The 22827-nt window shown below is 48.9% G+C and overlaps 2 protein-coding genes across 6 annotated transcripts in view; one reads left to right on the forward strand and one right to left on the reverse strand.

Annotated features, from left to right (window-relative positions):
* LOC310636470 (uncharacterized protein) overlaps positions 1–22827 on the reverse strand; it is a 356270-nt gene that overhangs the window by 136910 nt on the left and 196533 nt on the right. The gene's annotated exons all lie outside the window — the stretch shown is intronic.
* On the forward strand, positions 581–22181 carry LOC310636480 (uncharacterized protein). Of its 5 annotated transcripts, none has more exons than XM_083356368.1 (6): positions 581–595; positions 2554–3335; positions 6041–6155; positions 8382–8458; positions 11276–11408; positions 14327–15647. In XM_083356368.1, exons 2-6 carry the CDS (start codon positions 2604–2606, stop codon positions 15625–15627), a joined length of 2358 nt encoding a protein of 785 aa, XP_083212494.1. In that variant the 5' UTR covers positions 581–595; positions 2554–2603; the 3' UTR covers positions 15628–15647. The 5 variants fall into 5 exon arrangements, with proteins under 5 accessions (XP_083212494.1, XP_083212495.1, XP_083212493.1 ...); XM_083356369.1 differs by lacking the exons at positions 581–595; positions 14327–15647 and adding exons at positions 1056–1245; positions 20115–22181; XM_083356367.1 differs by lacking the exon at positions 581–595 and adding an exon at positions 1062–1260.

Raw genomic sequence — 22827 nt, forward strand, 5'->3', positions numbered from 1 at the left:
TCCAGTCTCTTCTTAAAAACCTCCACTGTTGGAGCATTCACAGCTTCTGGAGGCAGGTTGTTCCACTGGTTAATTGTTCCAACTGTCAGGAAGTTTCTCCTTAGTTCTAGGTTGCTTCTCTCCTTGATTAGTTTCCATCTGTTGCTTCTTGTCCTGCTTTCAGGTGCTTTGGAGAATAGCTTGACTCCCTCTTCTTTGTGGCAAGATATTGAGATACTGGAACATTGCTATCATGTCTTCCCTAGTCCTTCTTTTCAATAAACTAGACATACCCAATTTCAGTAACCGTTCCTTATATGTTTTAACCTCCAGTCCCCCAATCATCTTTGTTGCTCTTCTCTGTACTCTTTCTAGAGTCTCGACATCTTTTTTACATCATGGTGACCAAAACTGGATGCAGTATTCCAGGTGTGGCCTTACCAAGGCATTGTAAAGTGGTATTAGTACTTCACGTGATCTTGATTCTATCCCTCTGTTAATGCAGCCTAGCACTGTGTTGGCTTTTTTGGCAGCTGCAGCACACGGCTGGCTCATATTTAGGCGATTGTCCACTAGGACTCCGAGATCCCTCTCACAGTTACTACTATCGAGCAAGGTACCACCTATACTAGGACAATATTAAGTCCTGTCTTGTATTCCTACAACTAAGCATGTCATAGTAAAGGTTTATTTTGGACTAAGATTTGGCTCCAAGAGTTTTGTCTTCCTAAGACGTGGTTTGGGGTGGGTCCTGACAGCGGCACACACACATACACACAATAACACTTTGGGCACTTGTAATGCCGACGGGGGAAATTCTGGGAGCTGAATTTAAAATTGCCAAGTTTCGGAAAGGGCTGCTCTTATTATCACGGCCTGAACCCAAGCCAAGAAGCCCGAAGCCAAGTTTTCTATCCTCCCTAAACTTCCAGCATCAGCTTCCCTACAGATTTAATAAGGAGAAAAGAGCGGTCAAACAGGAGAGAACCGCTAGGGGCGGTAGCGCGCAGCTTGCCCCCACCACCACCACCAAGGCAGGAAGCGGAAAGGGAAAGGGCCGGACCAAAGCCAGAGTGGACCTTCCGGAAGTGCATCCCACTTCCTGTTGTTTCCCGAGAGCGGCTACTTTGCAAGCCGGAAGGGAGTTTTGCTAGGCTGCTACGGGGTTCCCCGGCTCATCCTCGCCGTCTCCTGCGGGCGTTGCTGAGCAGCCGACGGAGAGAAAGGCAGCGGCCTGGACTTCCGCTGGCCCTGTGGTGGCTTCCGGTACGGTTGTTTCGTGTGTGTGTGTGGGGCGGGGGACTCTTCTGACGTCCTGGGTCCCTGGATGGAACAACTCAGGCGGGGTGCTTTTCCTTGCAGCCTTAAAGGGGCCTTTTGACAGGCTTGAGGGCTGCGCTGGGTGATATAGGGCAGGGGTCCCCCAAGCTTGGCCCCCTGTATGACTTGTGGACTTCAACTCCCAGAATTCCTCAGCCAGGCACGCCGGCTAAGGAATTCTGGGAGTTGAAGTCCACAAGTCATAAAAGGGGCCAACTTGGAAGACCCCTGTCTTAATTGCTCTGGGTTAAATTGTATCGTATCTTTTTCTTTTGACGTTTTGGGAAAGAAAAGTAGCTTTCCTTTAAGCTTCCTTTTTTATTTATGAGAATATTTTAACCTTTTCTTTCTTCGGACTTGCGAGAGGAGGGTAAAATATAATTACTTCCTATAATTAATAATAATAATAATAATAATATAAAGTTGGAAGGGACCTTGGAGGTCATCTAGTCCAACCCCCTGCTCAGGCAGGAAACCCTATACCATTTCAGGCAAATGGCTGTCCAGTCTCTTCTTAAAAACCTCCATTGTTGGAGCATTCACCACCTCTGGAGGCAGATTGTCCCACTGGTTAATTGTTCTAACTGTCAGGAAGTTTCTCCTTAGTTCTAGGTTGCTTCTCTCCTTGACTAGTTTCCATCCGTTGCTTCTTGTCCTGCTTTCAGGTGCTTTGGAGAATAGCTTGACTCCCTCTTCTTTGGGGTAGCCCCTGAGATATTGGAACACTGCTATCATGTCATCCCTCACCCTTCTCTTCATTAAACCAGACATACCCAATTCCAGCAACCGTTCCCTGTATGTTTTAGCCTCCAGCCCCCTAATCATCTTTGTTGCTCTTCTCTGTACCCTTTCTAGAGTCTCGACATCTTTTTTACATCGTGGTGACCAAAACTGGATGCAGTATTCCAGGTGTGGCCTTACCAAAGCATTGTAAAGTGGTATTAGTACTTCACTTGATCTTGATTCTATCCCTCTGTTAATGCAGCCTAGCACTGTGTTGGCTTTTTTGGCAGCTGCAGCACACTGCTGGCTCATATTGAAGTGATTGTCTACTAAGACTCCGAGATCCCTCTCACAGTTACTACTATTGAGCAAGGTACCACCTATTGGATAAACGGAATAAAAGCAAAAAAAATGTTTTTTTTAAAGTTAACTATTTAAAACGTTCATCAACGTAACAGCTAAGCATTCAGATAAAAAATACCAGCTTCGTTCCATAATTGTAAACGTAACTGTACTTATAAATTCCCTTAGATATCTTAACTGCAAGATGATATATTGAAAGACAAAAGGATGAGAAAGCAATGAGTGAGCCAAGGCCTGCTGTGGCAGATCGGGAGCCAGAAGGAACTGGAAAAACCTCCAGGGCGGTTCATCGCCAGCATAAGAAGAAGGAGTGCCTGGCATGGGCAGCGTCCCAAGAGAGCCGAAGGGAGACTTGCCACGGGATACACGAGCGCTGGGAAGGCCAGCTCCAGCAGTTCCTGAAATCTCTGCAGCCCATTTTAACAGGACGGGGAAGCCCTGGGATGTCCGAGGCTTCTCCCTGGGAGGAGGACACCAAGGAGTTCCTGGCCTCCTTTGAGCAAGTGGCCAAAGCTTGCCGATGGCCTCGGGACCAGTGGGCGGCCCACCTCCTGCCGGCCCTGAGCGGAGAAGCGGAAGAGGCCTTCCGAGGCCTGGAAGCCAGAGACCAAGAAAACTATGAGAAAGTGAAGGCCGCCATCTTGCGGGGGGAAGCCCTGAGAACGGAGAGGCAGCGGCAGCATTTTCGGCAGTTCTGCTGCCAGGAGGTAGAGGATCCCCGGAGGATCCACAGCCAACTCCAGGAGCTTTGCCGGCAGTGGTTGAGGCCGGAGAGACGCAGCAAGGAGCAGATCCTGGAGCTGCTGATCCTGGAGCAGTTCCTGGCCAGCCTCCCGCCGGAGCTGCGGAGTTGGATCCAAGCCAGGAGGCCGGAATCGTGTCCCCAGGCGGTGGCCCTGGTGGAGGACTTCCTGATGAGCCAACAGGAGGCCAAGAGCAGGACACCACAGGTGGGTTTTCCTATCCAGATCCTCACCTTTTGAAAAAAGTTGCACAGAGCTGGTGTTGAATCACCTTCAGGCTTTAACTGACACTCGAGAGCACTGAATAATTTAAGAGGTTATTTTTAAGATCGTTGTAAATAAGAACACAAATGGGACGCGGTGGCTCAGTGGGTTAGGACGATGAGCTTGTCGATCGGAAGGTCGGCAGTTTGGCGGGTCGAATCCCGAGTGCCGCGTAACAGAGTGAGCGCCTGTTACTCGTCCCAGCTTCTGCCAACCTAGCAGTTCGAAAGCACGTAAAAATGCAAGTAGAAAAATAGGGACCACTACGGTGGGAAGGTAACAGCGTTCCGTGCGCCTTTGGCGTCTAGTCATGCCGGCCACATGACCACGGAGACGTCCTCGGACAAGCGCTGGCTGTTTGGCTTTGAAACGGAGATGAGCACCAGCCCCTAGAGTCAGAAACGACTAGGACGCATGTGCGGGGGAACCTTTACCTAAATAAGAACACATCTGCAATGTCTGTCTTTGTATTCTCATCAGTTTGTCGATAATTAGCTCTAGCTTGCTCAGTTCCTTAATATTTTGAATAAGGTCATATGTAAACAATTCATTTCAATGTTATTTATCACTTCTTCGATTTCACTAGTTTGTGAGGAGAAAAAGTATGACGATTTCACCCCGAGCAACCTGCAATGACGTTGACCGCGTGTATCATAGTTGCTACAATCATGCAGCAAATATAAATTTTAATATACTTCCTTTGGCAGCTTTTTGTGTGTGTCGAAAGCGTTGAAGCTTAAATGTTCCTAGAGTTTTGCAACACAGTTCAAGGTTGCGTTTTTGAATATTGAACAGAGATTGTGGGGACAAACGGTTAGGGGTAGCTTTCCTCCTTTATATAACCACAGTTTGTGAACAAGCCCACATTAATTATGTGCCATCCTAAGGCCTTGACCAGGGGTCTTCAAACTTGGCCCTTTTGTTGACTTGTGGACTGCAACTCCCAGAATTGCTCAGCCAGTCTTCAAACTTGGCCCTTTTGTGACTTGTGGACTTCAACTCCCAGAATTCCTCAGCCAGGCACACTTGGCTGAGGAATTCTGGGAGTTGAAGTCCACAAGTCATAAAAGGCCCAAGTTTGAAGACCCCTGGCCTTGACTTTTTTGAACTACGGAGGCTGAATTCTTACAGCACAGGTCATTCTCGATTTACAGCCACAATTGGGACCAGAACATCTGTTGCTAAGCAGTGCAGTCGTTTTGTGACTTACACACAATTTCATGACTATCGTTGCTATGGCCATCAAGTGACTTGGGGTGGATAAGCCAGTCTGGCTTCCCCTGATTGATTTTCCTTGCTCTAAACCCCCTGGGAAAGTTTCAAATGGTGATCACATGACCCTGGGACAGTCTGAAATACGTGGTAGAGAATAGAATAGAATCTGGAAGGGACCTTGGAGGTCTTCTAGTCCAGCCTCCTGCTCAAGCAGGAGAACCTATAGTACCACCTCAGACAAGTGACTGTCTAGCCCAGAAGTAGGCAACAATGGCTCTTTTATGACTCGTGGACTTCAACTCCCAGAATTCCCGAGCCAGCCATGCTGAGGGGAAAGGGAGAGGTTTCCAAGCTGAGCCATGTTGGCTCAGGAATTCTGGAAGTCCATGAGTCATAAAAGCGCTGAGGTTGCCTACCCTTGGTCTAGCCTCTTAAAAATCTCCAGTGATGGAGCACCCACGATTTCTGGAGGCAAAGCTGTTCCACTGCTTAATTGTCCTCACTGTCAGGAAGTTTCTCTCTAATTCCAGGTTGCCAAGTGCCCAGATTTTGATTACCTGATCTAAGGAACACATTGCAACCCCTTGTAAGCGTAAGGACCAAACGGACGTCTCTCTTTCTAACACCGTTGCAGTTCTGAGCCACCCAGAATTATGGTGCCTAACGTGGGCTGTCATGGAGGCCTTTAAGATAAACAAAGAAGGGGTGTTCATGCAATTATAGTTGGAGAGCTGCGTTCACCCCAAATATATCCTGGCACTGATGCAGGGAACTTGGCAATCCTACTCTAATGATTAGACCCGGGGTCCCCAAGGCACGCGGTGGCTCAGTGGGTTAGGACGCTGAGCTTGTCGATCAGAAGGTCGGCAGTTTGGCGGGTCAAATCCCGAGTGCCACATAGCAGAGTGAGCGCCTGTTACTCGTCCCAGCTCCTACCAACCTAGCAGTTTGAAAGCGCGTAAAAATGCAAGTAGAAAAATAGGGACCACTACGGTGGGAAGGTAACAGCGTTCCGTGCGCCTTTGGCGTCTACTCATGCCGGCCACATGACCACGGAGACGTCCTCGGACAACCGCTGGCTCTTCGGCTTTGAAACGGAGATGAGCACCAGCCCCTAGAGTCGGAAACGACTAGCACGCATGTGCAGGGGAACCTTGAACTTTACCTTACCCCAAGCTTGGCAACTTTTAAGACCTGTGGATGTCAACTCCCAGCCATTCCCCAGCCAGGAGTTGACGTCCACAGGTCTTAAAAAGTTGCCAAGCTTGGGGAGCCCTGGATTAGATAGCTAATTGATTTTCAAAGAGCCACTTTTTTTAAAAAAAAAAAAGCTGCTCGGATCTCCTGTTCCGCTAAAAAATAAATAAATCAGAAACCACATTAAGCTTCTGAGCTTCTTTCCTCCATCATGCCATTCTGTTTTCTTCTTTCAGGGTCCCTTAAAAGAAGAGCCCATGGATTTCCCAGTAGCAGAGAACGAGCCGCGGAACGCCTCAAAGGGACCGGTCGCTGGGGAAGCTGACCCAGATGTGGATGCCAAATTGCTGGGTCAGAAATCCGAAGCTCTTCTATTTTTTTCCTCTCCTTTTCCTTTCCTGAGTTTTTACGGACGCGGTGGCTCCGTAAAACAAGGACTTTCCAACCAGCTGAAGCTACCGGTAGTTTTACAGCTGTAAACGGCCCATGGTCATTTGGTTGAAACGAGAAATTAAATTTAGAAGTCTTCAAACTTGGCCCTTTTATGACTTGTGGACTTCAACTCCCAGAATTCCTCAGCCTGGCTGAGGAATTCTGGGAGTTGAAGTCCACAAGTCATAAAAGGGCCAGGTTTGAAGACCCCTGAATTAAATCAATCAGTTAATCCATCCGTGGCTGCTGAAGATACTATGGACCAACAGTGGGGACTCAGTTAGTCTCCCAACCCCAATGTCTGAGAGAACAGCCAGGTCTTCAAAAGGTGAACAGAATTAGGAGTAACCTAACCATGGTTGGCAAGGCGTTCCAGAAGGCAGCCCAACTATTCCTGGGTCCCACTGACAGATGAGACCCAGATTAAGGCCCTCCTATTCCCCAAATAAGGGACGCGGGTGGCTCAGTGGGTTAGGACGCTGAGCTTGTCGATCAGAAGGTCGGCAGTTTGGCGGGTTGAATCCCGAGTGCCGCGTAGCAGAGTGAGCACCTGTTACTGGTCCCAGCTTCTGCCAACCTAGCAGTTCGAAAGCACGTAAAAAAATGCAAGTAGAAAAATAGGGACCGCTACGGTGGGAAGGTAACAGCGTTCCGTGCGCCTTTGGCGTCTAGTCATGCCGGCCACGTGACCACGGAGTCGTCCTCGGACAAGCGCTGGCTCTTCGGCTTTGAAACGGAGATGAGCACCGGCCCTTAGAGTTGGAAACGACTAGCACGCATGTGCGGGGGAACCTTTACCTTTACCTACAGGGAGTGCAGAATTATTAGGCAAATGAGATAGGCTTAAGATACAGAAGGATCTGGACAGACTCGAACACTGGGCACTATCTAACAAAATGAAATTCAATGGTGAAAAAAGTAAGGTTCTACATTTAGACAGGAAAAATCAAATGCATAGGTATAGTATAGGTGGTACCTTGCTCAATAGTAGTAACTGTGAGAGGGATCTTGGAGTCTTAGTAGACAATCACTTCAATATGAGCCAGCAGTGTGCTGCAGCTGCCAAAAAGCCAACACAGTGCTAGGCTGCATTAACAGAGGGATAGAATCAAGATCAAGTGAAGTACTAATACCACTTTACAATGCTTTGGTAAGGCCACACCTGGAATACTGCATCCAGTTTTGGTCACCACGATGTAAAAAAGATGTCGAGACTCTAGAAAGGGTACAGAGAAGAGCAACCAAGATGATTAGGGGGCTGGAGGCTAAAAAATATAGGGAACGGTTGTTGGAATTGGGTATGTCTAGTTTAACGAAGAGAAGGGTGAGGGGTGACATGATAGCAGTGTTCCAGTATCTCAGGGGCTGCCCCAAAGAAGAGGGAGTCAAGCTATTCTGCAAAGCACCTGAAGGCAGGACAAGAAGCAACGGATGGAAACTAGTCAAGGAGAGAAGCAACCTAGAACTAAGGAGAAACTTCCTGACAGTTAGAACAACTAACCAGTGGAACAACCTGCCTCCAGAAGTGGTGAATGCTCCAACACTGGAGGTTTTTAAGAAGAGACTGGACAGCCATTTGCCTGAAACGATATAGGGTTTCCTGCCTGAGTAGGGGGTTGGACTAGATGACCTCCAAGGTCCCTTCCAACTTCTTCTTCTTCTTCTTCTTCTTCTTCTTCTTCTTCTTCTTCTTCTTCTTCTTATTATTATTATTATTATTATTATTATTATTATTATTATTATTATTATTATTATTATTAATTATTATTATTATTATTATTATAGAATAGAAGAACAGAACAGAACAGAAGGATAGGGTAGGGTAGAATAGAACAGAACAGAATATTTGGGATAGGAAAGGATAAAATAGAGAAGGATAGCGAATAGAATAGAAATACAAATACTAAAGAATAGAATAGAATAGAATAGAATAGAATAGAATAGAATAGAATAGAATAGAATATTTGGGATGTAAGATGTTCCAAGTAGCGCAGTTTTTTGTAGCATTGTTGGAGTTACTGCTGGATGCTCCAGTTTCTTGATGTATGTACTTTTGAGGAACAAACAAGTAAAAGGCTGTCCATTTTGAAATCCCCTATTAAAATCTCTATCTCTACCTCTCTTTTTTTTTTTTGTTCTGCCTAGCCAATGGATTCCAAACTCCAGGCCTCTGTCCTTCGCCATCTCCTCCTGAAGAAGTGGGCCAGACTGACGGGAAAGAGGTATGGGTCGCGTTGACCGTGTACAGGTAGTCCTCGACTTACGAACACAATGGAGCCCAAAGTTTTATGTTGCTAAGTGAGACAGCAGAGTCAATTTTGCCCCCATTGTATGACCTTTCTATAATTAAATGAATCACGGCGGCGGTTAAGTCCGTCACACGATTGTTAAGTGAATCTGGCTTCCCCACAGACTTTGCTGGTCGGAGAGTCGCCAAAAAGGGATCACCTGACCCAGGGACACGGCGCCCGTCCTAAATACGAGTCAGCTGCCAAGCGGCTGAATTTTGATCGCGTGAACCATGGAGATGCCGCAACGGTTCATGAGCGTGAAAAACGTCTATCGGTCGTCTTTTTTTTTTCCCCACGCCACTGTAACTACCCACAGTCACTAATGTCTAACCGTCACTTCCAACATGTTGTAAGTCAAGGACTACCTATACGTAAACAGTCGTTTGTAGACATCCCGGCAATTGTTTATAAGAAAACAACATGTTCTGAGGAAGTCTGAAGTTTTGCTTTCAGACTGAGGTGGGTTTTTTTGGTTTGTGTGTGTGTGTGTGTGTGTGTGTGTGTGTGTGTTTGATAGGATGGTCAGTTGGTTAGATCTGCCCTTGGCCTCAGGGATGTGTGTGTATCCCAAAAGTGCTTTTTCAGGAGGCAAGTGGACTTTCTTATTTTTCTTTGAAGAGGTTTCGCTTCTCATCCGAGAAGCTTCTTCACCTCTGACTGAATGGTGGGGAGTGGAAGGATTTATACTCCTTGCAGAGAGCTGGCCATTTGCATTCTTTTAGAGCAGGGTTGTCAAACTCAATTTCATTGAGGGCCGCATCAGCATTGCAGTTGCCCTCAGGGGGCCGGGTGGGTATGGCCAGGGTGGGCGTGGCCTACTGGGTGGGCGTGGCCAGAGTGCGCATGGCCTACTGGGTGGGCGTGGCCAGCTCTACATTGTTCGCATCAAGGGTGCCTATGGGGGCCTGGGCAGGAGTGGAGACAGATCTGGGGGTCTCTGGCAGAAGGAGGGTCTCTGGGCCAGGGCCAAGGCAGTGGGGGCCGTTCCCTCACTGTTTCCAGGATGGCTTCAGGGGCCGCATGAAACCACTTTGTGGGCCGGATCTGGCCCCCGGGCCTTGTGTTTGACATGTCTGCTTTAGAGAGTCAAGTTGAGGCCACCTGCAGGTGTATCTGTGTCCTCCGGGTCACCTGAGCAATGCAAATGGGTGTGGAGCCTTCTTGGAACTGTTAGTTGTAAACTGGAGATAGTTGAGGTCGTATCCTTCCCCCTCTGTTGAGAGGAGGGTGTTCAGTTTTGACACAGATGGCCTCTTTGACCCCTCTTTCAAGCCAGTGGTCCTCTGTCCAAAATGTGGAGACTTTGCTGTCTTCGAAAGAATGGACTTTGTCTTTTAAATGCAGATGGGAATGCTGAATCTTAACCTGATGGGTTTGTTCTCCTCGTGTCGTGCCACGCGTTCATGAAGCGGCGTTTTTTTTTGTTTGTTTGTTTGTTTCCCCGATGTACAGATCTGCACATGGCTCACTGCTTTGTACTGCAAATGCCACATTGCTCTGTTTGTGTCTGGGTGCTTTATGTATGTATGTATGAATGAATGAATGAATGAATGAACCTTTATTGTCAAAGTACAACCATGTATACATTGAGATTGGCTGAGCCTCCCTTCGTGCCCCCACCCCCCAACTTACAGTGACAACAAACCCACCATCTTGTTACACCATGTGAGTTAATTACACAACACACCAGCCTCGCAAGTCAAGCATGCGTAAAGTTTATAAAATTATTTCCTCGGGATGGACAAGCTTCCGACTTAGTGTTGTATTCTTGGGTGCGCACATGTGTGGGTTTTGGCTGAAGATCCTCCTGATCCGGGACAAACCATGACCTGGATGACTGAGAATCTCCATAGACAAGTGGGTTTATCTTTGCTGATACCCGTGTTTCCCCGGAAATAAGACCGGGTATGTATTTTATTTTATTTTATTTTATTTTATTATTTATTTTATTTTATTTATTTTATTTATTTTATTTTATTTTATTATTTTATTTTATTATTTTATTTTATTTTATTTTATTATTATTTTATTTTTTTATATTTTATTTTATTTTATATTATTTTATTTTATTTTATTTTTTATTTTATTATTTTATTTTATTATTATTTTATTTTATTATTTTGTTATATTATTTTATTTTATTTTGTTATTTTATTTTATTATTTTATTTTATTTTATTATTTTATTTTATTATTTTATTTTATTATTTTATTTTATTTTATTTATTTTATTTTATTATTTGCCTCCAAAAGAGGCTCCAGGCCCTATTTTCAGGGGGTGTCTTTTATCCTCAACTCTGGCACCGACAGCCCTGCCCATTTGGCCCCCGTCCTTCCGACCGAAGGAACAGCTTCATTCTTGCAGCTGCATTTGGCAGTCGGGCCTTTCCGGATGCCCTCTGCAGCTGAGTACCGAGCGATGGATTCAATCCATGCGCTCGGTTCTCGGCTGCGGTGGCCTTCCTGAAAGGCCTAGTGACTTGAGAAATGCAGGCCTGGCTGCAGAAGAGGGACCCAGAAGACGTGGGCTAGCGAGGAGAGGCCTGGTTGCAAGGGGAGTGGGGGCGGGGCATGTGGGGCAGCTCCTCCTACCCCACCCACCCCCGCCCTAGCTTGATTTTTAGGGGTGTGCCTCACCCGCCCTCCCAAACTAGGGCTTATTTTCGGAGTAGGGCTTACTTTCGGGGGGGAAACAGGGTAGTCGAACGGCCAAATATTGAAAAGTTTGGTGTCTCTCGGTGTTTTGCAGGGATCCAGGGAACCGAAGGAAACTGGACGACTTTTGCAAATCGTCCAGCACGTTGCCACCCAACCCGGCCAACAGACTATGCTCTGGCAAGTCCTGCAGGAGGCCGGCAACCCCACGGACAGAGACGCTTCGGGTAAGGCAGTCTTCTCCTTGGATGCAGAGCCTCCCCCCAACAGCCCGCAGATCTAACTTGATTAGATTTCGTTTCTCATTTTTAGAAGGGAAGGGAATTCATAAAATCCTCCGACATAAAGGGATGTTAACTTCTTCCCACTTAGGTCTAGTTCAGGGGTCTTCAAACCTGGCCCTTTTAGGACTCGTGGACTCCAGCTCCTAGAATTCTGGGAGTTGAAGTCCACGAGTCCTAAAAGGGCCAGGTTTGAAGACCCCTGGTCTGGTTAATCTGGGAGGATACGATACGGGTGGCCCTCACCTTCAAACCATTCGTTTAGAGACCGTTCGAAGTTACAGATGGCCATTTGTGACCGAAGGCCATTTTTCTCACTCAAAAGACCACCGCAGCATCCCCAGGGTACAAAATTCGGACGCTTGTCAACTGACTCCCATTTATGACGGTTGCAGTGTCCCCGGGGTCACGCGATCAACTTTTTTGCCACCTTTCTGATGAGCCAAGTCAGTGGAGTTAACGCCAGATCCGCTTGAACAGCCTTGCTCCTAACGTATCAGTCGCGGTGATTTGACTTAAGGAGTGTGGCAAGGAAGTGGGGACATAAAGCAGGGCCAAACTAACTTAGCCTCCGACTCGTTTAGCAGCAGACATTCTGGGCTCAGTGGCGGGTCGTTTAAGTTGAGGACCACCCGTATGTTCAGCCATCCTGAATGGTTCAGGGACCCTCATCTGAGCGTGTCTATGCGAGGCTAAGAAGGACCGGGAAATTGCTGATGAGAGATGGTGGAAGGTCACCCGCGTGTTTGGGATACTCCACTTTAGTGGTCATCAACTGGGACAGTGTCAGAAGACGAGAGAATTTAGGAAATCCACTTTGGGCCGCTTAGACCTTCAAAGAATAATAGACTAACAGTAATAGACTTGGCAAAAGGGACGCGGTGGCTCAGTGGGTTAGGACGCTGAGCTTGTCGATCAGAAGGTCGGCAGTTTGGCGGGTCGAATCCCGAGTGCCGCGTAACAGAGTGAGCGCCTGTGACTCGTCCCAGCTTCTGCCAACCTAGCAGTTCGAAAGCGCGTAAAAAAATGCAAGTAGAAAAATAGGGACCACTGCGGTGGGAAGGTAACAGCGTTCCGTGCGCCTTTGGCGTCTAGTCATGCGGGCCACATGACCACGGAGACGTCCTCGGTCAAGCACTGGCTCTTCGGCTTTGAAACGGAGATGAGCGCCGGCCCCTAGAGTCGGAAACGACTAGCACGCATGTGCAGGGGAACTTTTACTAATACACTTGGCATCCCAGGAATTAGAGAAATTCCATTTCTCTCCCATCTCGTTATTGAAATCTCAATAAGTCTTGCATTGTGCGAACAGATCAGTAAGATCAGAGGTCCCCAACCCTTTGGCCACCAGGGACCGGTTACACGGAGAGAGGTTTTTTTTTCCCCTGCGGACCAGAGGGGGCGTGGTTTCATGTGCTTCCTGCCTCCCGCGGTCGGGGCTGTGCTTGTTTGTGCGGACCGTTTGCTGGCATGCCACAGCCCAGTACCAATCCATGAACCGGGGGTTGGGGACCCCTGAGATAGATGATAGGTAGTCCTCAATTTACAACAGTTCATTTAGCGACCATTCACAATTACAGCGGCTCTGAAAAGGAGGCTGATGACCTTTTCCCACAATTACAATCTATGCAACATCCCCCACGGTCACGTGATCAGAATTGAGGTGCTTGGCAGCTGGTTCACATTTATGACCGTCGCTGTGTCCCGAGGACACGGAATCCCCTTTTGGCTTATCTTCTGACAAGCAAAGTCAACGGGGGAAGACAGATTCTCTTTTAACAACCAGATTGCCATCGTGTTTCCCCGAAAATAAGACCCAGCCAGAAAATGAGCCCCCAACGTGCTTTTTTTTTCAGGGTGCTCGTCATAGAAGCCCCACCCCCAAAATAAAAGCCCGTTTAAGATTGCCAGCCAGAGGTCCGTCGCAACGCATGACGGGACAGATTGAATTTTAAAATAATACATAATTAAATATAAATACTGTAAATATATATTATGGACATCTACAGTATGCTTCAAATAAATAACGTAAATTATAATTAAGTATTTGTACATACTGTACCCCAAGCGGGCCCCTTTGGACAAGGGGCAAAGGTACCGTATGTAAACCGATGAACTCGCGGCAACGAGCACGCGGGGGGCCGGCGGTGTCCGGCAGCAACCGCAGCCCACCAGCCCCTTAGCCGGCACGCTCTGGGGCTGAGAAGCCCAGGTAGCGCAGGTGAGTGGGAACGCTGCTATTGCCGGCCCAGCCCTCCAAGCAGCAGGTAGAGGCATGGTGGGTGGGAGGCATGCAATCCAGCCCACCGGACACGCCGCGCAGCCACCTGCCCGCTCTATTACACTGTCTACTTGCCGGAGGCTGCAATGGGGCAGGCGGCTGCGTGACGCGTCTGGCGGGCCGGTGCTGCCACCACGAGATGAGGCAAATGGGGTGTGGGGTGGAGCTGCCCCATGTGCCCACACACCCACACATCTCAGGGCTCTGCAGCCATGCCACCCCCACCTCCCTGCCTCGCCTTGCCGCGGTGTCAGCAGCAGCCTCATACGGCAGAAGCCCTACCACTCCTCAGCCCCCCTCCCCACCCACCCCAAACCGGGAAGCCCAGCCCAGGCAAAGAGAGGGAGAACAACAAGAGCTCAAGGGCTGGGCCGAGAGGATCGGCAAGGCTCCTCAGGTGGATCAGGTCCTGGAGCCCACCCCACTGGAGACTCCTGGATCTCTCCCCAGACCCGCCCCCCCACCCCCCCAGGGCAACCACAATGCCTAACCCTCAATTAAATCGAGTTTGACACACACACACAAAAAAACAAAACCCCTGATTTAATGGTAGATTTAAAGGGAATAATATTTTGACCCCCAGACAAGATGAGTGCAAAAAGAAAGAGCTATTCCGTCGAGTTCAAGAAAGGCATCGTGGAGGACTCCCGGGGCAAGAATCTCACGGCTTTCTGCAAAGAGAGGAAGTTGGCGCTCCGAATGGTCAGGAAATGGCGAGCAGAGTACGAGAACCTCAGCCAGCAGGTAGACGAGGGAAACGCCAAGAAGCGCAAGTGCGGGTCCGGTCGGCATCCGTTATTTCCCGAGCTGGAAGACAACGTCTGCGAATGGATCGCCGACAGGAGGGCAAAGGCTTTGGTCGTGCGCAGGGCCGACATTCAAGCCTTCGCCCTCGCGATGGCGTCCCAGTTAGAGATATCCCCGGAATTCAAAGCATCGCAGCATTGGCTGGATGACTTCCTTCAGCGATACGAGCTGTCCCTCAGAAGATCGACAGCCCCGTTCAAGCCGGAAGACGCCCAACTGATTAAACGCGCCCTTGCGTTCAAGTCCTACGTCGATGGCATCGACTTTTCCAGGTACCAGCTCTCCAACATGATCGCCATGGATGAAACGGCGGTGTTTGTGGGCCAAGGATCCGAAACGACGGTTGATCAGAGGGGTGCCCCGTCAACCTACGTTCCCTCCGCCGGTTACGAAAGCGCCCGGGTCACCTGCATTTTGGCTATTCGCCTGGATGGAACAAAAGCCCCGCCTCTGATCGTGACGAAGGGCGCGAAAGACAAGCTTGAATGTATTTCGGACATCTATGTTCTCGAAACCGAAAAGGCCTGGTGCACGCAAGCCGTGATAAGGACATGGGTCGATTTGATGCTCCCACTTGTTTTGCGAGGTGGGCAAAGAGGGCTGCTAGTTTGGGATTCAGCCAGCACTCACCGCGCAAAAGACATGAAGACGTTCCTTGCCGAGAGAGGAATAGATCAGATAATGATTCCCGCCGGAATGGCTGCCTATCTCCAGACTCTGGATGTCGCGATAAGCAAGCCGTTCAAGGACCATTTGCAGGCGGAAATCCACGACTACCTTGAAACTAGAAGGGAGAGAAATCAAGGAGGAAACTTTGCGAAGCCTGGCCTGCCCGAGGTCGTGACGTGGGTGAAGAATTCGTGGGATAAAATCACTGGCAGCTGCGTGGCCAGCGCGCTCCGGGCAGGCTACGTGGACAAGAAGTGCTCCTTTAAGGAGAGCTCCGTGGCTGGGCACCAGAGGTTGGGGCCGATGGTTCTAGAGGAAATGGAGTCGCGAGAAATCCAGGCCGGAATTCGGGGTTTGGAGAGTTACGACGACGTTGCAGAGGAAGACGACATGACCGTATTTGAATAAACGTAGATTGTTGTACATCAGCATTGCGGTTGCCCGTTTGTGTGTGTGTGCGTGTGTGTGCGAGGGTTAGTTGTTGTGGATGCCCTGTGGGGGGAGTTTAGGGTTAGGCATTGTGGTTGCCCCAGGGTGGGGGCTCTGGCAGGGCTGGGGGGGGGAATCCAGGGGTCTCTTGAGCTACTGCTGTGCTTGCTCTCCTTTGCGCTGAGCTTCCTGGTCAGGGGAAGAAGGGGAGAAGACTGGGGGGAGAAGGCTGGGGGGGGGGCAGGGCTCCTGCTGGATGGGGCTACTGCGGTTGTTGCTGCCATTGTGAGGTGGGGTGTTCTGTACCAGCCTGCTACCGGCCTTGCAGAAAAGGCAACCCCTTTATAAACGGCAAGAGGCTGGAATACGTCTGCCAAATTTATTACAAAAACAAACAAAACACATACCAAGATACAGGAGCTTTGAAACACTAACGGAGCGGTTGCTTTCAGCAAACCAGCCCTCCCCAAACATTCCCTTTATAAAGAGTTCAGGGCGTGGCTTCTCTCTGCCTCCTTCCGAGAAGCCCCACAGCCTTCCTCTGCTTGCTCCTACTTGACTGCCTCCTGCGTCGGGCGTCCTTGAACAGGGCCAGCTGTGGGTCATCTTCATCCACACTGTCAGGCTCACACAGCTGGGTCTCCACCAGGTAGGAGGGGCCTGGCTGGGGGCTCTGCGGAGCCTCAAAGCCATCATCAGCAAGTTCTTCAACACCCCCCTCCTCCCCCTCATCTGAGTCATCCGACCCGACTGCCGAACCCACAGGCTGACCCTGAATCACAACATGGGGCAAGGCAAGGGGCAGGGCTGGGATGGGATGGCCTGGCTGTGAGGCCCCAAAGTATGCGGGTGCAGGGCGTGTGGGGCAGCTCTACCCGCCCACCACCCACCCACCTCGCCTCACCTTGTGGCGGCAGCCCCAGCCCGCCGGACTGCCCTGCACAGCTGCCTGTCCCATCGTGGCTGCAGGAAAACAGACGGTGGGATGGCGAGGGCCGGGCCGGCGGTAACAGCGGTCCCACTCACTTGCGCTGTGCGGGCTTTGCAGCCCCAGAGTGCACTGGCCGAGGGGGCCGGCAGGCTGTAGCTGCCGCCAGTCACCGTCAGCCCCAGCCCGTTTGCCGCCTCCTGTACATGAAAAAAATAAAATAAAACATCACCCGAAAATAAGCCCTAATGGGTCTTTTGGAGCAAAAATAAATATAAGACCCGGGGGGCTTTCGCCCAGGTTCGCCTGGTGCGCCAGTTGCGGCCCTATCTGGACCGGGATGCCCTGTGTACGGTCACTCACGCGCTCGTGACCTCTCGCCTGGACTACTGCAATGCTCTTTACATGGGGCTTCCCTTGAAGACCACTCGGAGGCTCCAACTGGTACAGAATGCGGCCGCGAGAGTTGTCTTGGGAGTTTCCCGGTACTCCCATGTTACACCTTTGCTCCGCGAGCTACATTGGTTACCAGTTGTCTTCCGGGTGAGATTCAAGGTTTTGGTTATGATCTTCAAGTCCTTACATGGCATGGGTCCGGGGTACATCGAGGACCACCTGCTGCCGGCGTCAACATCTCTCCGCCCTGTGCGTTCCCACAGAGAGGGCCTCCTCAGGGTGCCTCCGGTCAGGGAATGTCGACTGGTGGCCCCCAGGGGGAGGGCCTTCTCTGTGGGCGCTCCGGCACTATGGAACCAACTGCCGGTTGAGCTCCGTATGGCATCGGACCTTCGCTCCTTCCGGCGCGGCCTGAAGACCCACTTGTTTGAACTAGCTGGTCTGGCCTGATGGGGGACGTAAGGGTTTTTTAATGGGTTTTTTATTGTTATTGTATTTTTTAATTGGGCACTTGTTTAATTCCTTTTTAATTTTTGTACTTGCTATTTATATATGCCCTGTTCACCGCCCTGAGTCCTTCGGGAGAAGGGCGGTATACAAATTTAATAAAAGTAAGTAAAAAAGTAAAAAGTAAAGTATTATTTTTGGGGAAACATGGTAGCTTATCCGCTGCTGTGATTCACTCTTAACAACTGGGTTACAACAGCCCTGGGAAAAAGTGACTGACGACCTTTTTTCACAGTCAACGGCCGTCGCAGCATCCCCCTGGTTACGTGAACAAAATTCAGACGCCTAGCAACAGACTCATATTTATGATGGTTGCGGCGTCCCAGGGTCCCGTTTTGTGACCTTCTGACAAGCAAAGCCAATGGGGGGGAGCCGGATTCCTCTTTAACAACTGTGCCGCTGATCAGCTCCGGTGATTCACTCGCCGCAACTGTGGCAAGAAAGGTCGTAAAATGGAGCACAGCTCAGTGAGCAAGTATCTTGCTTGACAACCGGAACGACGGGCTCTATTGTGCTCGTAAGTTGAGGACTACCTGTATTGTGCAGGGCCCACGGATACGTGGGTCTTAAGGCCTACCTCTGCTGCTACCACCCGTCTTTCCTTTTCCACTCTTCCTAGGTGGATCGTTTACGGTTTGGAGTACTTAAGAAGTTGGAAGCGACTTCCTTGTGTTTCGAAAAGGTGCCCCAATGAGAGTGATGCACCTCGGCCTTCTCCTTTTCCCTTCTCTAGCCCAAAGCACAGGCCGTCCTCGACTTACGACGGTTTGCTTAGTGACCATTCGAAGTTACCAATGGTGGTGAAAAAAGTGACTTATGGCCATTTTCCGGACTTAGACCGTTGCAGCATCCCCAGGGTCATGGGATTTACATTCGGATGCTTGACGACCGATTCACATTTATGACGCTTGCCGTGTCCCGGGGTCACGTGATCCCTCTCGGTGAATTTCTGACAAGCAAAGTTAAAGCCAGATTCACTTAAGAACTGTCGTTGGGGGGGGGGGGAAAGCCACTGGAAAAGACGAGAGACGGCAACACAAAACAATAATTCTTACTTTAAGATTCAGAGGTTTGTTTTGCTAATGACTTGGAACATAGCAAGCATAATAACACAACATCACTTACATTAATAACCCATTGCAATGAGGACCATATGGCATTGTTGTTGTTAGCTGCGAAGTCGTGTCCGACCCATCGCGACCCCATGGACAACGTTCCTCCAGGCCTTCCTGTCCTCTACCATCTTCTGGAGTCCATTTAAGCTCACGCCTAGTGCTTCAGTGACTCCATCCAGCCACCTCATTCTCTGTCGTCCCCTTCTTCTCTTGCCCTCAATCTTTCCCAGCATGAGGCTCTTCTCCAGTGAGTCCTTCCTTCTCATTAGGTGGCCAAAGTATTTGAGTTTTAGCTTCAGGATCTGGCCTTCTAAAGAGCAGTCAGGGTTGATCTCCTCTAGGACTGACCGGTTTGATCGCCTTGCAGTCCAAGGGACTCGCAGGAGTCTTCTCCAGCACCAGAGTTCAAAGGCCTCAATTCTTTGACGCTCAGCCTTTTTTATGGTCCAACTTTCACAGCCATACATTGCAACTGGGAAGACCATAGCCTTGACTATACGCACTTTTGTTGACAGGGTGATGTCTCTGCTTTTCAGTGTGCTGTCTACATTTGCCATGGCTTTCCTCCCAAGGAGCAAGCGTCTTTTAATTTCTTGGCTACAGTCCCCATCTGCGGTGACCTTGGAGCCCAGGAAAATAAAATCTGTCACTACCTCCATTTCTTCCCCATCTGTTTGCCAGGAATTGAGAGGGCCGGATGCCATGATCTTGGTTTTCTTAATGTTAAGTTTCAACCCAAGTTTTGCACTCTCCTTCACCCGCAACAAGAGGCTCTCTAGTTCTTCTTCACTTTCTGCCCACATGGCATAGCAGACTCCAAAAGGACAGCTATAGGCCAATGGCAAATCAATCAGGTCCAGTCCCAACCCTTTATACCCTTTCTTGTTTTAAGGCTGTAGCCGGAAGGTCCGCTGACTTTTGCTGACTTCTGCTGACTAACATAACTTTCCACATATACCCATGTACATTGGAACCCGCATCCACCAGCTACTTTCAGCTCCCTATTTCTTACTGTCACAATACTCACGTTCCAAATATACATAGAACTATCTGCTTTGCAATTTCACATTGCACAAAAGCTCAGCGGATTGCAAATAATACGTCCGTATTTTGAAACAGTATAGAGTTCGAGTTAAAGCTTTGTTTTAAATCACTACTGTGGGGCCTATCTCAGGTTTGCTCCAGCCTCACTTTGTTGTAGGAGGAGGGGACTGTATTTTCATCTCCCACACAACCATGCTCCTAATTGTAACAAATGCAGTGACCGGCTTAACAAACGTGGCAAGGAAAGTGGTAAAATGGGGCTTAACAAAACTTCTCACTTAGCAGCGTAAATTTTGGCCTTAGTTGTGGTCCGTAAATGGAGGACTCCCTGTACTTTGGCCCTGGTGCCAACTGGAGCCTTCCTACACTACGGTTTCGTTTTAATGGTTTTGCAAGAACTGGCGAGCAAGTTGAAACCTCAGCACCTCCTTTGTCCTCGGGCGGCGTGATTAAAGTGCCCCCTTTTGTCTCCCCAGGAAATGAAGTGGGAAATTACATCAAAGTTGAGATTTCTCAGGATGGAGAAACCCAAGCCGAGGATACTTGCAGGATGGAACCACGCACCACCTACAGCTGTGTGCCTGCAAAACGCCAGAGGCTGTTCGGAAGATCTGAGCCACGAGGAGGAACGCCACCAGTTGGGGCAGGAAAGGAATGTAACGAGCCGGCAGAGTTTCATCGGAAGAGATACCGGAAAACTCCCATTCCGGATTCCCTTCTTAGAGAAGGCGGTCAGGGGGCGCCGAAAACCCTCTCCAGCAAACCGCCCTCCCTAAAGAGACCCCGCACCAGCCCGGAGCACAGCGTGGTGTGGAATCACTTTGAGCTGGATTCGGAGGACCCCTGCTACGGCATCTGCGCGCACTGCGAGAGACGCATCAGCCGAGGCAAGAACTCCAAACGTTTTTCCACCTCGGGTTTGCTCAAACATCTGCAGAGGCATCACGCCAACTTGGTTCCAGCTGTCGTTGCCACGCCGCGGACTGTGTCGCCGGCCAGCCGAAAGGCAAAGGGACCTGCTCTGCCCCAGGGCTGGACGAAGCAGAAGCCGCCCGGGAAAAAGCAAGCCGGTCCAAAGCCATCGGAAGTGACCCGTGCTCGGATGGTGACTCTGGACGGCCAGCCCTTCAGCCGGGTGGAAGAGACCGGTTTCCAACACCTCCTGAAGTTGCTTGCCCCCAACTATAAAATCCCATCCTGCACCGCCTTCAGCAGACAGATCGTGCCCTCCCTGTATCAGGCCTGCAAGGGGGAGGCCTTGGGGTTGCTTCAGACCCCAGGACCCCCTGCCAGGGTGAACGTGAGCTCCGGTGAATGTGTGAATGAATGAATGAGAGCCAGCTTTTTCCTTCCTTTGATCTTCGGGTGCTCCTGTGAGCATCTGTAGGGGCCCAGTGCTGGACGGTTGGTAGCGTAACCCGTTTTAATTCGCGGATTGAATCCGTCACGCACCCCCGAAACTGAAATAATAGGCGAACGGGTCAGCGAAACGTAGAAAAGCAGAAATACAATGTGAAACAAACTATGCCTTGTATTAAAAAAAAGAGAGTAGTTAGACCATAAAAAAAAAAGAATCGGTTGCGGTGTCAGGACTTGAAGAGCGTTATTAATAAAAGAGCAATGGTTAGAAGGCAGGATTGCAGGCTGACTCTGCCCACTGCCAGCAGTTCGATTCTGACCTTGCTTGTCAAGGTTGACTTAGCCTTCCATCCTTCTGAGGTTGGTAAAATGAGGACCCAGATTGTTGGAGGGAGTGGGGGGGGGGGCAATAAGCTGACTCTGTAAAGTGCTTAGAGCCGGGCTGTAAAGCACTGTGAAGCGGTGTATAAGTCTAAGTGCTATTGCTCATATGAATTAACTAATCAGCGGCAAACATAGAAGAAGCTTAGAAATCCCTAAACTTCTCCCACTGTTTAACTTAAGTATTCTGGTGCAAACGGGTAACAAATCCCATCTGCCACTCTAATGGATAATGCAAAGATACTTACCTTCTGTCCAGTGTGTGTGTGTGTGGGGGGGGAAACCTGGTGTATGCATTACAAATTCCCACATCCCGATTCAAAGGTAGAAAAAAATGTTTAAGAAAATATGGAAAACAGCAAAGCTACGGAAGAAATCTCCTATAAAGCAGTCAGAAAAGAACAACCGTTGCCCATTTTACTTAAGAGGAAGGAAACCGCAATATTCTGGGTGCCATCACCTTCCAGATACCTAATGTGTATCCCACATCGGCGTTTTCTCACCCTTTCTAGAGCTCTCCCAAATACCCCGATGACATTGCTTACACAGTAAGGCAGAGTTCTCCAAACTTGTGGACTTGTGGACTTGCAACTCTCAGAATTCCTCAGCCAGCGTGCCTGGCTGAGGAATTCTGGGAGTTGAAGTCCACAAGGCCTAAAAGGGCCAAGTCTGAAGACCCCTGCAGTAAGGAGATATAAATACTTTTGTCCCAACTGATACACATTTTGTACTGGTGACTTACAAGTTGTGGGGAGGGCACGATGGCCTTGAAACGGAGATGAAGCACCACCCCTTATTTTATTTTATTTTATTTTTATTAAAGAGTTTTACAAAAAGTTTTACAATATATCCCCAAATCCCCCCCACCCCAAACCCGCCCACTTCCCCCCCCCACTTCCCAGAGCTAAATACAAGATTATAGTTACAATAATCATATTCTAAATAAAAATTATGCATAATATACAATTAACCAAATTCATAATGTGCTTTAACTCCCCTTTAACATAACTACAAACAAAGTACCCATAACAATATCTCACTAAAATCTACTCATAAGCTAAATGGAACTTTTTAGTCCCATATTTGTTCTGAATATAATTTATCCATCTCCAAACTGAAATATATCTTTCCTGTGAATGATCTTTCAAATAAGCAGAAATCTTAGACATTTCTGCAAGATTCGAAACTTTAAACACCCATTCTTCTATAGTGGGCAAACTATCCTTCTTCCAATATTGTCCCACCAGTAACCGTGCTGCTGTTATCATATTCAACATCAAATTAGTTTCTTTAACATCACAATCTACAACAATACCCAATAAAAACAATTGCGGAGAAAACTTTATCTTTCTCTTAAAAATCTTTTGAATGTTCCACCAAATTTTGAGCCAAAAAGCTTTTATATTTCTACAAGTCCACCACATGTGAAAATAGGTAGCTTCTAAACTA

This window comes from Vipera ursinii, assembly GCF_947247035.1.
Source record: "Vipera ursinii genome assembly, chromosome: 2".
NCBI classification, from domain to species: Eukaryota; Metazoa; Chordata; class Lepidosauria; order Squamata; family Viperidae; genus Vipera; species Vipera ursinii.

What these genes read in the sequence shown, in the direction of transcription:
- LOC310636480 (XM_083356368.1), top strand. Translation starts at nt 2,604, where the DNA reads ATGAGTGAGCCAAGGCCTGCTGTGGCAGATCGGGAGCCAGAAGGAACT. An exon ending in CCAAGAGCAGGACACCACAG is followed by an intron (nt 3,336 to 6,040) that starts GTGGGTTTTCCT and finishes TTCTTCTTTCAG; the next exon opens with GGTCCCTTAAAAGAAGAGCC. An exon ending in CACGGACAGAGACGCTTCGG is followed by an intron (nt 11,409 to 14,326) that starts GTAAGGCAGTCT and finishes TTTGACCCCCAG; the next exon opens with ACAAGATGAGTGCAAAAAGA.